General features: G+C 33.7%; 1 protein-coding gene across 2 annotated transcripts in view; it reads left to right on the forward strand.

Moving 5' to 3' along the window:
* Positions 1–15,896, forward strand: part of LOC121471826 (sodium channel protein type 2 subunit alpha) — a 209,607-nt gene that overhangs the window by 168,244 nt on the left and 25,467 nt on the right. For both annotated transcript variants that reach the window (XM_041722667.1, XM_041722668.1), the window contains exons 16-17: positions 415–771; positions 5,689–6,168. In XM_041722667.1, the coding sequence (XP_041578601.1) occupies positions 415–771; positions 5,689–6,168 (837 nt within the window). The remainder of the gene's footprint in view (positions 1–414; positions 772–5,688; positions 6,169–15,896) is intronic.

Here is a 15,896-nt window from a genome sequence, read left to right on the forward strand (position 1 = left end):
GTACACTTAAAAATATATTCTCTTTGGGCTTTTAAATAATGAGCCTCTACTTCTGTGAATCAGCCTCTGCTAATTAATCACCATTAATCTTAGATATATCAGTTCCCTATAGAAAAACAAAAACAAAAAATCTTACATATGCTTATGTAGGATTCTGGAAATTTTGATGTATCTAATTAAAATGGCAATAAAAACTGGTACTGTAGTTGTTTTATTTATAAAGTAGACTATTTTAGAATGAAAAATAACTCATGGTATTAAATTAACTGGTACATTTGCTATATAAGAGTTTGACATGCAGATAATCCATCACCCTAAAATTGAGACAATTGTGCTAGAGATTTTTCCTTATAAATAAATGTACAGATTCTTTAGAAGTCAGGGCAGTAATGACCTTCATACTCTTTTTTCCAGCTCCGAGTTTTCAAATTGGCAAAATCCTGGCCCACCCTGAATATGCTGATAAAGATCATCGGCAACTCAGTGGGGGCTCTGGGCAACCTCACCTTGGTGTTGGCCATCATCGTCTTCATTTTTGCCGTGGTTGGCATGCAGCTCTTTGGTAAGAGCTACAAAGAATGTGTCTGCAAGATCTCCAATGATTGTGAGCTCCCACGGTGGCACATGCATGACTTCTTCCACTCCTTCCTGATTGTATTCCGTGTGCTGTGTGGAGAGTGGATAGAAACCATGTGGGACTGTATGGAGGTCGCTGGCCAAACCATGTGCCTTACTGTCTTCATGATGGTCATGGTGATTGGAAACCTGGTGGTATGTAGTAAAAACATTTTCCTTATTTTCAGTAAAAGAAATGTAACCATAACAAAAGTATGTTCAACTGAGAAATGTTTTATATGTTTTTGGCTTTTTAAAATCAATGCTAAATTATTCATTATTACAGGAGCCAGGTATAGTTTAGTCTATTGAGACCTACATCAACTCAATTTTAAATATTTGTTTATTATTTATTGTCATTTTTCCAGTTTTACATAATTGACATATAACATATAATGTATAGCGTAGGACATAAACTCTTAAGAATGCCTCTGGAACCAAAGTTGTTCTTCATCACTATATTTCTTACTATTCCATACAGAGGGCTATTTCTGGCTTTTATCTTTTACTTCTTGTATTAAAGCATGGATGTGTCACTAAGAATAGTCACTCATTTTATTTTTAAGTTATCAACAATAGTATCACTTGAAGATGTTTCAGATTTGGATTTCCTGCAAATTGGAGTTAAAAAAAATAATGATCATCTCAAACCATTAAAAGCACATGAGTTATTTGGTGCCTAGAAACCACAGTATCAGCAAGTAACATTGACTCAAGAATCACTTATTTTCATGTCATATCATATCATGAACCATTCCCAATACAACATTACTAAGTCCTGGAGGCATAAAAAATGTGATAAGAAGATATATGACACTACTAAATGACCTACTCAAATAGGAATAAAGAAAGAAGTAGCTAATGCATGTCGAAAATGTAAAAACAGAGTGCCGAATGTCAAGTTCACAAAGTGGAAACATTGCTTTAGAATGGCAAGGTTAATGAAGGCAGGCTTTATCAAGAAGTTTGAACTTGAATTATCTTTAATTAAGATATATGATTTAGCTTGGTAGAAAGAAAAGTAGACTGTCACAAACCAAGCAACAGTGGACCCAATGGATGGGGAGGAGAAGACAATAGACTCAGTGAGAGGCATCAGGTTCTTATACTTTAAACATTAAGTAATAATTCTGAGTTGCTTGATTGAGTTCCAATCCAGTGGACTAGAACAAGGACTGACATAACCATATTTTAAAGTATGTAATTTATAGACTTATTTTCCTTCCACATAGAAGTTACCTCCAATTCCCCAAAGGAAGAGAAAAAAGGCAAAAGGTTATCATTTATTACTGTTCATTTTCAGATTTCGGCCTCCTCAATATTAGCTTAGATAATTCAGACCAATTCTTGTAGTAACGAGAAACATGAGCACTGTGCAATCTAGAAATATGAATGGTGACTTAAAACAATAAATATTTATTATCTCTAGTTTATGTGGCTCATAAATTCAGGAGCAGCTTAACTGGGTAGTTCCGGCTCAGGGTCTATCATAAGGTTGTTGTCAAGATGTTGGCTAGAGCTCCAGTTATCTTGACTGAAGCTGGACGATCAGCTTCCAAGAAGCCAGCCTCTTGTAGCTTTTGACAGGAAGACCCAGTTACCTGTTGGCTGTTGGCACAAGGCCTCAGTCCTTCTCCACATGGACCTCTCCATAGATAGAATTGTTGACTATCTCTAGGACATGCAGCTGGTTTCTCCAGAGCAAGTGACATGAGAGAGAAGGCAAGGAGAAGGCTTTCTTTGTATTCTGATCTTGAGATCCTATACTGTCCCTTCTGCAATGTTGTATTCATCAGAGCTAGTCACTAAGAAAAACATGCTTAAGAAGGAATTAGGTTTTAACTTTTGAACGGAAGAGTAGCAAATAATTTGTAGATATATTTTATAACCACTGCAATTCCCAATACAATTTGCTCACTTCCAGAGAAGTACAGGATTGCATAGAACAGGGAGAGATAGTCCTGGGGTTACACAGAACAGAAACAAAAGGTCATAGGCTTGTATCATAGATTTGGTGTAATTTCATATATATATTTGGCATATATTAGAAGAAAAGAAGAAAAGGCAAAGAACAGAATCCTTTATGGCAACACTGAATGAACAGATCAGACTGCAGCAGGGAATCCATAGTAGGAGTGGTAGAAAGTAAGTGTAGAGCTAGACTGTGCAGAGTTTTAATTTCTGAGAAGGCCAATTGTGCATAACAAAGTTGGACTTTTTTTGTAGGCAATTCAGAGCTACAGATGTTTTTTTATTAGGAAACTAACAATGAGCAAGTGGTATTTTGCTACAATTTATGTAGCAGGAAAATGCAGAGTGTATTTAAAGAGAAAGAAATTCAACGTGTCCCATATTATCTACTAATTTACAGAAATAAGACAAATCTAATATGTAATTGTACAGAAGATTCAAATTGAAAATGGAATTTCAGAAGCCTCTATATCTATGGATGACATTTAATATAAATTTGAATTACCATAGGGGCGTCTGGGTGACTCAGTCAGTTAAGTGTCTGTCTTTGGCTCAGGTCATGATCCGAGGGTCCTGGCTTGAGCCCCATGTCAGGCTCCCTGCTCAGTGGGGAGGCTGCTTCTCCTTCCATTTCCGCCCCTCCCCCTGCTAGTGCTCTTTTTCTTTCCCTCAAATAAATAAATAAAATAAAATCTTTTAAAAATTTTGGATTACTATATATGAACAAAGAGATATAGTCTGTGGGCACCCTGGGTAGCTCAGCTGTTTGGCACTTGCTTTTGCCCCAGGGTGTGATCCTGGAGTCCCGGGATGGTTCCTGCGTCGGGCTCCCTGCATGGAGCCTGCTTCTCCCTCTGCCTGTGTCTCTGCCTCTCTTTCTGTGTCTCTCATGGATAAATAAATAAAATCTTAAAAAAAGAGAGAGAGATAGTCTGTAAAATAATCATTTCCATCTACATGCATACATTTATTTTATTTTTTTAAATGATTTATTTAAAAAGGATCCTGATGTGGGACTCCATCCCTAAACTGGGATCACACCCTGAGTGGAAGACAGATGCTCAACCACTGAGCCACCCAGGCGTCCCACATGCATACATTTAAATTCCGCACCTTTAAGGAAAAAAAATAAAGGCTCTCCTTTCTTTTTTTTTTTGACTATCAGGTTGAAAAGTTCCCACTAAGGGGGGGCATTTGATGGAATGAGCACTGGGTGTTATACTATATGTTGGCAAATTTAACTTAAATAAAATTTAAGAAAAAGAAGTAAAGAACAGTTCCCCCTTTTGTTATAACCCAGATATGTTTCTGGAGCTAAGGTCTATCACATTTACCACCAGTAAGGAAATGTGTTCATATTACATTTGCTTAAACAAGGCAGAATGAACTTGATGTGCTGCCTCCTATAATTCTTCTTTTTCATCCTCACCGAAGAGAGAAAGGTCCTCCAAAGGCAAGCTGGCATAACCTCCTTTGAACTCACGTAAACTTCTTATCATGCTCCACACAAGAAGTGTCAGTAATCACTGCCACGAGCGGTCCACAGGCAGGACAGAGGTGGGGCCGCAAACTGCCCCATGCTTAAATCTAACAAGAAAAGGGAGCAAGCCATACAGCTCTAACAGTATACGACACACTTACAAATGGAATACTTGCCTCAGTGTTTTGAGGAGGAAATGGAAGTTGGCTCTCACTCTGGGAGGGTCGATTGGTACATATCAAGAAAAATTTCCTGATAGAAAAAAAAAGACAGTTCTTTAATAAACCTTCAGAAATCAAATCTAGAAAACAATTATGGCACCAAAACTCAGTTGCATTATGGATAAACCCAAAATGTAGCATTTAATTTTTTCTTTCATCTATTTTTCATCCAAATCATAAATTTAAAGGCAAATCATAATAAAATATGAATTTATTGGTAAAGGAGCAGGCCTTAGTATGAATCCCAGCAGCCATGGTATAGTGGTTGAGAAATGTCAGTATAGATTCACAGATTATGTGAAGTCCTTAATCTTATACATTTTTACATTTCTTATTACCATTGGTTATACTAACTTGTAATTGGTTAAATAAAGGAGCTATAGGCCTTATTAGCTTATTGAAAAGATAGGAATGTAGCAAGATTTTAGCATCCTTTTCATTGGAGTTCTACTTTAAGTCTTTCTGAGGATTCTTCTTTATTATTTACATTTTGTTTTTGGCTCCCTTTACTACTATATCCTTCTCTTATTCTATATGCTTGAATAATTGGAGACTCATAAACATCATCCATCAAATTCTGAAAAAAAATTATACAGCTTGGTCTTGTGCCCATCTGCGTACCCGATTCATTAGTAAATTACATTTTTTTTTAGTATATACAGTGGGTTTATAGTCACTAATATTTTCACTCACTCATATCTGTGGGGCCTATTTTTTGGAGACTCAAGATACAGGCTAATTAGTAGATGTTTGCCCATGGCAATGTCTTGATTCCACAATCTTTAACTCAATATTAACATCATTATTATTGTATAATAACCATTTTTTATAGTATTTTCAGGCACTGTATAGATCTCGTGGCCATGATTTTCTCAAACAAAAACTGTGACTTTTGATCTAGCAATAGGTATTTTTTTTCTAATTTGGTAAGTTATCTGGTGTAAAAAATGGTACAATACATAACAATAAAATGATATTTAAATGCATTAGAATTATCTTGGTTTTAGGAATAAAATCATAATAAATTATCAGTGTCCTGGAAAATCCAGGTTATATGGAGAAAATCCTTAGCATCCCAAATAAAACTTTTTTTTTTCTTTATTCATTGTATGGTTACTAGATAACTAAGTTTTATCTTTTGGAATTGAACTTAACTTAGAAATGTCAACTAATAGTAGTTTCAGTAGTTTTGCAATTACTAAAAAGGAAATAGTGTTAATAGTATTACTTGATATTGGCGAGGTATTTATTTCATTCACTTTTTTTCAGGATAGTTTATCATAAACTAAAAGAAATACCTATTAGTAAAAAATTAAATATAAGAACAGTTTTGAAAAATTTATAGTTAAGAGCAATGAAACAACACAATGTTTTGATCACCTTTTTTCCTATTGTGTTTAGGTTCTGAATCTCTTTCTGGCCTTGCTCTTGAGTTCATTCAGTTCTGACAACCTTGCAGCCACTGACGATGATAATGAAATGAACAATCTCCAGATTGCTGTGGGAAGGATGCAGAAAGGAATCGATTATGTTAAAAGAAAACTACGTGAATTTATTCAGAAAGCCTTTGTTAGAAAGCAGAAAGCCTTAGATGAAATTAAACCTCTTGAAGATCTAAATAACAAAAAAGACAGCTGTATTTCCAACCATACCACTATAGAAATAGGAAAAGATCTCAATTATCTCAAAGATGGAAATGGAACTACCAGTGGCATAGGCAGCAGTGTGGAAAAATATGTTGTGGATGAAAGTGATTACATGTCATTCATAAACAATCCCAGCCTCACTGTGACTGTACCAATTGCTGTCGGGGAATCTGACTTTGAAAATTTAAATACTGAAGAATTTAGCAGCGAGTCAGATATGGAGGAAAGCAAAGAGGTAGGAATTTTAAAATAAGATATTTTGATGTAATATATACTTTAAGCTATGAGTCTATGTTGAAGTTATGTTTTATCTCATTAAGAAAATAGGAAGTATCTGTTGACACACTTTCTGTGGCAAAATTGGTGATAGATAAATTGATGACAGATTAAAATGTAGCCAGACAAATTATAAGCTGACTCATTTTTTCAAATATTCACCACTTTGAGTTCTTGATAATATTAATCTTCAGATTGATATGAATTTCTCTCATTATTTAAAAATAATTTGACATTTGTAAAAATGCCTCAGTTCATTCCTTGCAATTTCTTCCCTGTAATTCTCCTGCAGTGGTGGGGTTTTTTTGCATATGTACTAGAAAAATACGTGGTGAGAGGGCAGTTCCAAGTCTCACTTGGCTTTTATGAAATATTTCATAAAATGGGATCTTATTTAGTTTGCACAGGCATTTTTATTCATGGAAAATCTGATTGGGATCTTGGCTTGATATTTACATTTAGTTTCATGTTTCTGAGGTAAATAATTTAAGGAAATGAAAGTAGTGATGAATCAAGCTGAAAATATTTATCCCTACTGAGCCAAGTGTGTGCGTGTGTTTGTCTACACAAACAAAAATCCATGTTACGTTAGAGAGTGTGAAATTCTGAGTTGATCAACTATAGTACGAGTCTTGACAGTTTATTTTATTTATTTATTTATTTTTTGAGTCTTGACAGTTTAAAGTATTTTTTGATTTACCAGAAAAGTATGAGTACCAGAGTATGCTTTCGGTTTGTTTCTAGGTTAATAAGTACAGAGTTGGGTATAAGAGAAGAAAGAATTTAAAACCCTTAGTGTTTAATTGTTTAGCCATACAAAAAAAAAAATGAAAACAGAATGCTCAGTGATTAAAGCTTGCATAAACAAATAATAACAGCCAAAACAAAGATTCATCCTTTCTTGTCATTTGAATTGACTGACAGAGAAGAGAAAGATCTTCAATACTATTTTCATTCTAAGAAAGATGAATGACTGGGGAGCTTGAGGCACTAAAGGATACAATTTAAGTAATCTAAGAGTCACAAAAACTAGACATTAGTTAATAAAATATGGAACAAAAATATATTTCTATGAAGGAAACCCTAGCTATTTCAGTCAGTATTCCCGTATTGATTACGTAAAATTACTGAGTGTGCTGTATTTAATTCTTTCTTGTCTTAAGATAGATATTGCTAATTTGTTAAACATGAAATCAAGAGAAAGTTCAAATAGAAGTACTAGAATTAACATGTAAGTGACAAGGTCATAGCTATTAGTTTCACAGAATAAGTGATAACGATTCAAGGAGAAAATTATGAAACTTTATAGCCTGAGGCAACGAATAGCTGTAACTAGTTGAACTCAAAATGTTTGCTAATAAGGCCATTATTTTAAGATTTAATAATATCTTAATATATGGTCAATAAAATTTTGGATAAGCATAGTTGGATGAGCTATGCCGAGGAAAGGGTGGGGCCTAATTGCTCATATTACGCATAGGAATTGAAGCAAGCATTTAAAAAATAGAACTGGGTCATTAAATGTTATTATATATTCCCCTCTTGTTATCCTGACATTATACCAAATAGTAAATGTTTCCCTTACTGTAAAGGAAGTCAATTTTTCTTTTGATGTATGTTTAACTTTAGAATGTCTTATATAAACTAAGAATGAATTATGAAGAATTAAATGTTACAGGCATCAGTCAATTTAAACTTTTGGCTGAGTTCCAGTATCTTTTGAGGTGTAGTCAATTTGACATCCAGTCCTAATTTTCAGAAATCTTAAAGCCTCAGAGAGAGTTCTCCAAAACTACATGTATTTTTGCCTCACCTCAAACCATTGTGTTTGACACAGGAGGAATGTCCAGTCAAGTGGACAGGAAAATCCAACTCTTTTTCCAATTACTATTAAGCTTTTTCATTTGTTTTCTATTTGAATTAAATACTCTAAAATAATAGATGTGAACTCAATACTTTGGAATTGGAAGCAGAGAACTGATCTGCCAGTTGGAAATAGAATTATCTTATTGCTTTAGCTGTAGAGTCCTTTTGATTCCTTCCCCCCATAGAGATTGTTACGGTTGTTAAAATTTACAATTTAGAGAAATTTTAAATTATGTCTTAATGTCAGACTCCCTAAATATATACTTATAAACTAATAAAACATTGGAGACATAGTCTAAGAGAAATGTGCAGGTTTTAATCTGTTGATATTTTATATATACTATACTAGTATATTTCTATATACTATATAGAAAACCAAAGAGATTTGAGAGAATTATCCAAGAATTCCAAATATTCCTACCTGAAGCATCTGTATAGTGTTCTGTCTTCTAGTTAGTTTTGTTATTTTGTTCTAGTTATTTTGTTCATTTTTTAAATTGATGGGATGGGGTCGTGCCATTAAATATCACATCTAGAGTAGTAAGAAATGCTATGAAGGTTATTGATATTCCAACCTAAATAATTTTTTTTATTAAAGGGAAAAAATGAGACACTTTGGAAAACTTTGGAATTTTTAAAAAAATCCCTTTATAAAAGGACAGACTAACCCAGTGGACTCAGAGGTTGTTTGGGTGTTTGAACTAAATCCTCTTTGTCTTTGATAAAGTTGAGTGTTTCTGTAGATTCTCTAGAGTATACATATTATAATCATGTATGCTTTAACTCAACGTTATTTGACATATATAATGTAATTCCTTTCATAGTTTGCAATTTTGAATGATTAATTTCTCTTTTAGAGTTTTAATAATGTTGAAACCATGCTTGAATGATTATTTTTCAAAGTGAGATTTACTAGTGCAATACGGTGACCTTCACTGCTTACCATTCTTACTTCTCACAGGGGTAAAATCAAGCTGGAGCCATCAAGAGTGCCGCTCTGGTGTTTTTTAACCAGCCAGAGGCTCGTGCCACCACTTTTACCCAGGTTACCCAAGCAAGTTGTACATATATAAATATAATCAGTTTCTAAATGAATTTTGACTGGCCTGCATGTTACTCAGCTACATTCCTTGCCCATCCATTGGCAGTAAAATAAAAATATGCACAGCTGCTCTTATGCTGAGTCATATAAAGCATGGTCAGGCAAGTCTGGCAACCGGTAACTTTTTTTAAAAAATGATTTAGTTGCTAATCTTCTTACATAGATTTTAATAGAAATTATATTCACTGAAAAATAAAAGTGCATGCCTTTATGGATTATTTAATTTCCATTTAATGCTACAGAATTTTGAACATGCTAAGGGCTTAAAGGAGAAATGGTGCTCTTTGAAAAACTTGCAGAAAAGCTTTCACTTCCCTGTTTTGTTTTATTTTTTAATATAGCTCCAGTGGTGTACTTTGTTGGTAATTTTTTGTTAAGTGTCATATTAAGTTTTTCTGAAGGGTAATCTGCAAACCAAAGCAATTCCTTATTCATGTTCAAACTGCCTAAAGAGTATTTTAATGTGATAATAATGTAAATGAATTGGAATGTTTATGTTTTGGCTGCTAGCAGCATGGGTACAATTTTTATCTGCTTCATTATAGAGAAAATGGAATTGCTTCATTTAGCAATTGACCAAAATATTTTACACTTAGAACATGATTCCCTTGGGAATTCTGTTGGTATTTACCTCTAAATAGACCTCTAACTGCAAGGAAAAAAATGCCTTTTGTACCTCCCAAAAATGAGAGAATGGTCTTTTAGATGGTATGTTCATTCTGAAAATAGATCTGGAATCTACCTTCTTTACTCTGTTGCTCCTCTGTCCTTTGTGATTTTGTTTTTCCTCGTTTCATCCAGACCTGCTGGGAAACTTTCTCCTGAAAAATATTATTTAAATATTTCATGCACTACAAACTCCTATGTAGGAAGAGAATCATTGTGAGCTCCTTTAGTGTTTTTAAATGAAAGGACTTCTCTTGTCATGTGACCATGGCAATGAGTGTAACCCTCTTTGGGATCCATTTGGTGGACTTTTGCATTTCCTACTGTTGAAGTCATAGTTTTGTACTCAAATATGTTAACCAAATTGGTCAATGCAATTTAATTATTTTCTTAAGGAATGTTAATTAAATACCTTGTCACTTAGGTGCAGTTTCCTTTTCTTCTTGCCATTAAAACTATAAAACAACCCTAACATAAGCATATTGGTCTCTCTGGAAAGGAGCAATGATTGTGTGATTCTCATAGCATATTTTTATACTTTGGAACAAAATATTCAGTCTCTGGCACTCTAGATTCATGAAAGATAATGCTTTATATTTTTCAAGAATGACATAAAGTGGGACCCTAGATATATAATTGTTCACAACGAAACACAGATATGCATATACACAGGGACTAGAAAGAATTTGTTTCCTATAATATATTAATTCTTCAGTAAAGTGTGGGATTTGACTCCTTAGGATAACGGCTTGTTTTTCCCAGGTTCCTTGACAAAGGGAAGGCTAGTTTCCTTATTTTCTGAGTATTCCATTTCCCAAGTTCTGGTATAAAGGGGTATACAAGGAAAGTGATAATCAGATATTTTATCTACCAGTTTATTTAGGAGATTTACCTGGAGTACATGTGATGAAACACAAACTAAGCAGAAACTGGTTTAAATTGACTTCATTTATTCTTAACTCTCATATTATTACAGTTTTCAATTTCCTTGAATATGTTGCTTAGGAAACATTGTCTGCTCCCTAAAAGAGTATACTAAATTGCAATACAAAGGGTAGGAAGAGGGAAAAAGATGTGAGAGAAGGTTTAGTGGGACGGATTCAATAAGAATGCACTTATGATTTTATCCCAGAGAATGTTTAGTCCTCAAGGGAAATTTTTCCAGTAGGTTAGTGATCAAGGGAGAAAAAGGCTCTTACTACCCTTCATGTAAGAACTAAGTGGGCTGAACACGTGTATCTTTGGGGCACTATCTGCTGCTGGATGGGCCGATATGGTATAACTGTTACTTTTGCCACACCAAGACACTTTGAATCCAATTTATAGCTTAGAAAATTGTGTAATATATCCATTATAAAGAGAAAAATGATTTCTGGTTAATATAGCATAATACTAATGATACTTTTGATTTTGCCATCTTCCTTGTTAAGATGGCAACACCAACAATCCCTTTCTGCAATTAATGTGTCACTTTGGCCTTAAGCTTATCCCAAAGCAAGCAAGATTATAACTTTCATTGTTCTAGTGATAAGATTTTTCATAGAAAATAACCCAGAACTCCTTAAATATAAATTTGAATTAGAATCCATGTGAAACAAAGGATTGCCATTCTTGGGGGTCAGAATCTTTAGATACAAATATTTGATCTAATCTATATTTGAAGCTATTTCATTCTTTAAAATCCCAATTCCTTTTATTGAATCAGAGTAGAATATACCATTTTTTCTAAATTATATAAAATCTTTACTTATTATATTTCCTTAAAAATATACCTCAATTTTATAATGAGAAACAAGTGTGCCTATGAAAAAATAGCAAATGATGTTTTTCTCTCCCTTTTTCGGCTGTGATTAATTATTTTAAAAAATTCTTTTGCTTTTTGAAAGACTATTAGTTTGGCATGTCGATGTTTAATCGTAATATATCAATGATATGGAAAGTAAAAGAGATAGAATGTTTAAAAATACAAAATGAAATATTATGTGCCTTGATATTCATTTATTAGATCATTTAGCAAAATAGTATTCTGTCTGGCTTAACTCCTATAGGAATCCAGCAGATTTTCATTGGAAGAGCAGTGTAATATGTGGTTTTCATAAAAACAAATGTTCATGTAAATATTTCCACTTGAAAGTAAATTATTGCCAATACTATTCATACCAAGAAACAATTGAGTATTCCTGTTTGATTTACTATCCTAATATTAGAATACATCATATTTTGTTAAAATTTAACGAGGCAAGGGTATTCTAACAATATCATTTAGCTCATTTATTTCCTGATAAATAAGCACAAAAAAATAAAAAGAGAACTAAACATCTAAATTTTACCAAAGGGAAATATAAAACTTGCCAAGTGTAAAACTTGAAAGTATAGAACTGGTTCTATTTCTAGCCAATTCATATTTTGGTCTCCTACTCATGTGGCATTTTGCAGTGGATGATGCCTGGTTTGGAGCATTTGCAAGCAACTGTTACTTGAAAATTCTTCAAGTACATGAGTTCTACTAGTTCCACATAATGATGTATATTTGGCAGTTCTATTTGATGAATTTGTACCATAGTTATAATTTATTGTAATTATGACCATATCTGAAGCTGGAGTTTTAAAGTTTTAATTTGATTCCTTTGGTTTTTATGAATTCTTTACACGTTGTAACTTTTAGCCTACATATTTTATATCATAATATTTGCCTCTTATGTAATTTTAAGAAAGCCACTGAATTGATGTTTTCAAGAAAGATTTTATAAGTCAGCTTCTTACCTACATCTCAGTATTGTTTAAAGTTAACTCTTTGTTCATTTACTATTCCAATGAATATTTAGTTCTACTTTACATTAATACATATAAGAATATGAATATAAATTAACTAATACTAAGTTCATGGTCACAAAACATGGGAACCAATAATATCACAAGCACTATCTTGAACCTACAGAATTTAACTACGTATCACGTCTACTAAATATTTTATATTGATAAAGGTTGGTTTTACTTATGAATCATCAAAAAATTCTCTAGGAAATTCTGCTAAATTAGGTACAGAAAATCTAGAGTCCAGCTACTGACTCACTATAACTTATGACAAGATAATTAAAGCCACATTTCCTTCTCTAAATAGACGCTGGATTGGTTGCTGTTCCATATCAGAGGGAAGATGGAGAAGGAGAAGATTGCCTCTCCTTAAAAAGATTCCATTCAACAAGGGGACTACAAATTCACCTTTAAAGAGTTAAAAGAGGGATCTCTGGGTGGCGCAGTGGTTTGGCGCTTGCCTTTGGCCCAGGGTGCGATCCTGGAGACCCGGGATCGAATCCCACATCGGGCTCCCGGTGCATGGAGCCTGCTTCTCCCTCTGCCTGTGTCTCTGCCTCTCTCTCTCTCTCTGTGACTATCATAAATAAATAAAAATTAAAAAAAAAATAAAGAGTTAAAAGAAAGAAACCTTGTCAGAATGATTCAGTATATATATATATTCATATATTCAGAGTGATTCAGAGTTTATTAACTCCGGAGTTAAAGTGCAGTTTTCTTTGTAGACTCATTTTAGGTTTGAATAATTGAGAGCCTGATGTTGGGGGGAAAAAAAAGAGAGAGAGAGAGAGCCTGATATTGAGACAGCACTCCTAATTCTAAAAGTTACTGGCCGTTATTTACACAATTCAGAATCTTAAAGGATTTATGTTACTCTGCACCTAAGTGGAAATATTATTTGTATTCTCTTGAATGTGAAAGTATCCAATAGGAGGTGTCAGAGGTAGTTACTGGCAGGAAAAAAAAAAGAGTCCATGCACTGGTCATTTATTCATTTACTCAGCAAACATCTATTAAACACAAACATTGGTGATAGGTACTAGGCACACAGAAATGGCAAAAGTAGTATCTTTGCTTCAGAAAATTGAGTCTGGTGTTAAGACTTCTGGAGACAAAATAGTTTCTGGTAACCTGACCTTTACATAGACAAATATTTGACTTCAATAAAAAGACATTATTTCTATATTAGTAGTGTGGAACTGTACTAAACGAAAGGTATGATAGTTGACGTTACAGGGATCCTCCTGGAACATTTCAAACCAACATTCACTGAAATTTGTTATCTGATAACCTTCCAATTACTGTAAAGAGCTAACCTTCATTTTGTTATGGAGAAGTCTATTCATTTATTCATCTTTAAAATAATATTTATTGAGTAACTGTGACATGCCCAGCACTGATATGGGCTGTAATACAGTCATTGACTAATGCCAGCCTGAGCATATGGAGTACTATGAATATGGAGCATCATTTTTTCCTTGGTTCACACCCAGGTCTTCTCCCAATCTGTATTTACAGTGCTATCCTTTTTCCTAAAAGGAATGTTTTCACTTCTTATTGTGGACTATTTGCAGTTAGATTAGGTATGACTAAGCTTCAATTATTCCGGTTACCATGTTTCAACATCCTGCAGATAAGATCAGTATCCTCAGATCCCTAATATGTAGCATTTTATGTGTTTCAGATGAATTGGACTGAGGATAATTTGGTCATTTCTTTATCAATTACATGTATGTGAACACAGCTATATTATCAAAGGATCTAACCAAAAGACAAAGGATAGGAAATTAAAAGTGTAAAAAATTAAAACATAGGTAATAAATATTCCTACTTTGACATTTCATCTTAAAACAAAATTTATGCAAATTTTAAGGACAAAAATATCATGATTATCTGTCTAGTATTGTGATACACCTGGTGAGCAGAAAAAGAATTCAACAAACCTCAAGCATTTTATAATGTATGATCCTTGATTTAACTGTTTTTTCAGTAAAATTTAAAAATAGCCCTGAAACTAGTTCTAAGAAGATAGACATATCTAATATTTAGGCTTCTATCACCAATAACATTAAATTACACAAGACAAAAGCATTTTCAAGCTCATATTTATCATACGTATATAGTTTATTTCAAGAAAATGATTTTCATAAAATAAGGGAACTATCTTCCTGGAGCAGATCCACATAATTCTTAGCTCAAATATGAGTAGAGTGTCTCTAGTACTGACTACAATATCCATCTTGTAGTAGTTCAACATACTTCAGTGTGCATTTTTTCATGTGCTTACCTCATCCCCCTTTATAACGTAGCTCTTATCAGCTCAGCCATTTCCTGATGTTATGCACTAATGGTAATAACATTGTAACAGGTCTGAGAATGCTGTGGCCCAAACTACTCTGATTCCATGTGGCACTCATACCTGGCCCTGTGTCATTCCTGCAGCATTATAAGACCAGGCTAAAGACTGGTTACCCTTTAACTGATCTGATCCCTTTAACACCCTGTAGTAGCTGATCCCTTTAACACCCTGACCTGGCTAAAGTTTGTTGCACGTCAAGATTTAAAACAACTTCTTTCTATTACATTTTTCTTTTGGTGGTATTTGATATAGCCTAAAGGAAACCAAAACGACTGCCAAAGATTCATTTCTCCCTGTATCAACAGGACAGGTAAGAGTGCCAGAGTAACAAGTAGTTTCCAAATGCACAATGAAGCAGAGGAGTGCATTGGCCAAAGAGAATGCAAAATACCAGCTCTTGCTATAAAGCTAACAATGTGCTGCTCTTTTTTGAATTAGAAAACTATAGAATACATTTAATAACAACTAGTGGTATATGTTTTCATGTCAATGAAAAGTGGATAAATTTAGATCATTGCTGTTTATGTGCATTGGATCAATCTTTTCTGCATTTGACATGAAAATACACTTGTGCAGCTTTCGTTGGTTGGGTCACAATTTTAGAATAAAACAAACCATACTGTTTGTAAGCTAATTTACAAAAGCAAGATTACAGATGACCATATGACTCTGGCAGCTTACATAAGCTTTCCTCAGGATTTTATTTAGAATCTCCATACATGGGCTTAACCAAAAATTATTTAAGTTGTTAGCACAATATTTTTAAAGAAAAAAAGATATATGCTGTGGCACTACATCTAATCTTGTGACCCCCACCTCTACTAAAGCGGACTGGCATTATGTTTAAGATATTCTTGAATTACAGATCAAGGAAATGCGT

Source organism: Vulpes lagopus, chromosome 11 (genome assembly GCF_018345385.1).
Source record: "Vulpes lagopus strain Blue_001 chromosome 11, ASM1834538v1, whole genome shotgun sequence".
In the NCBI taxonomy this organism is placed as follows: Eukaryota; Metazoa; Chordata; class Mammalia; order Carnivora; family Canidae; genus Vulpes; species Vulpes lagopus.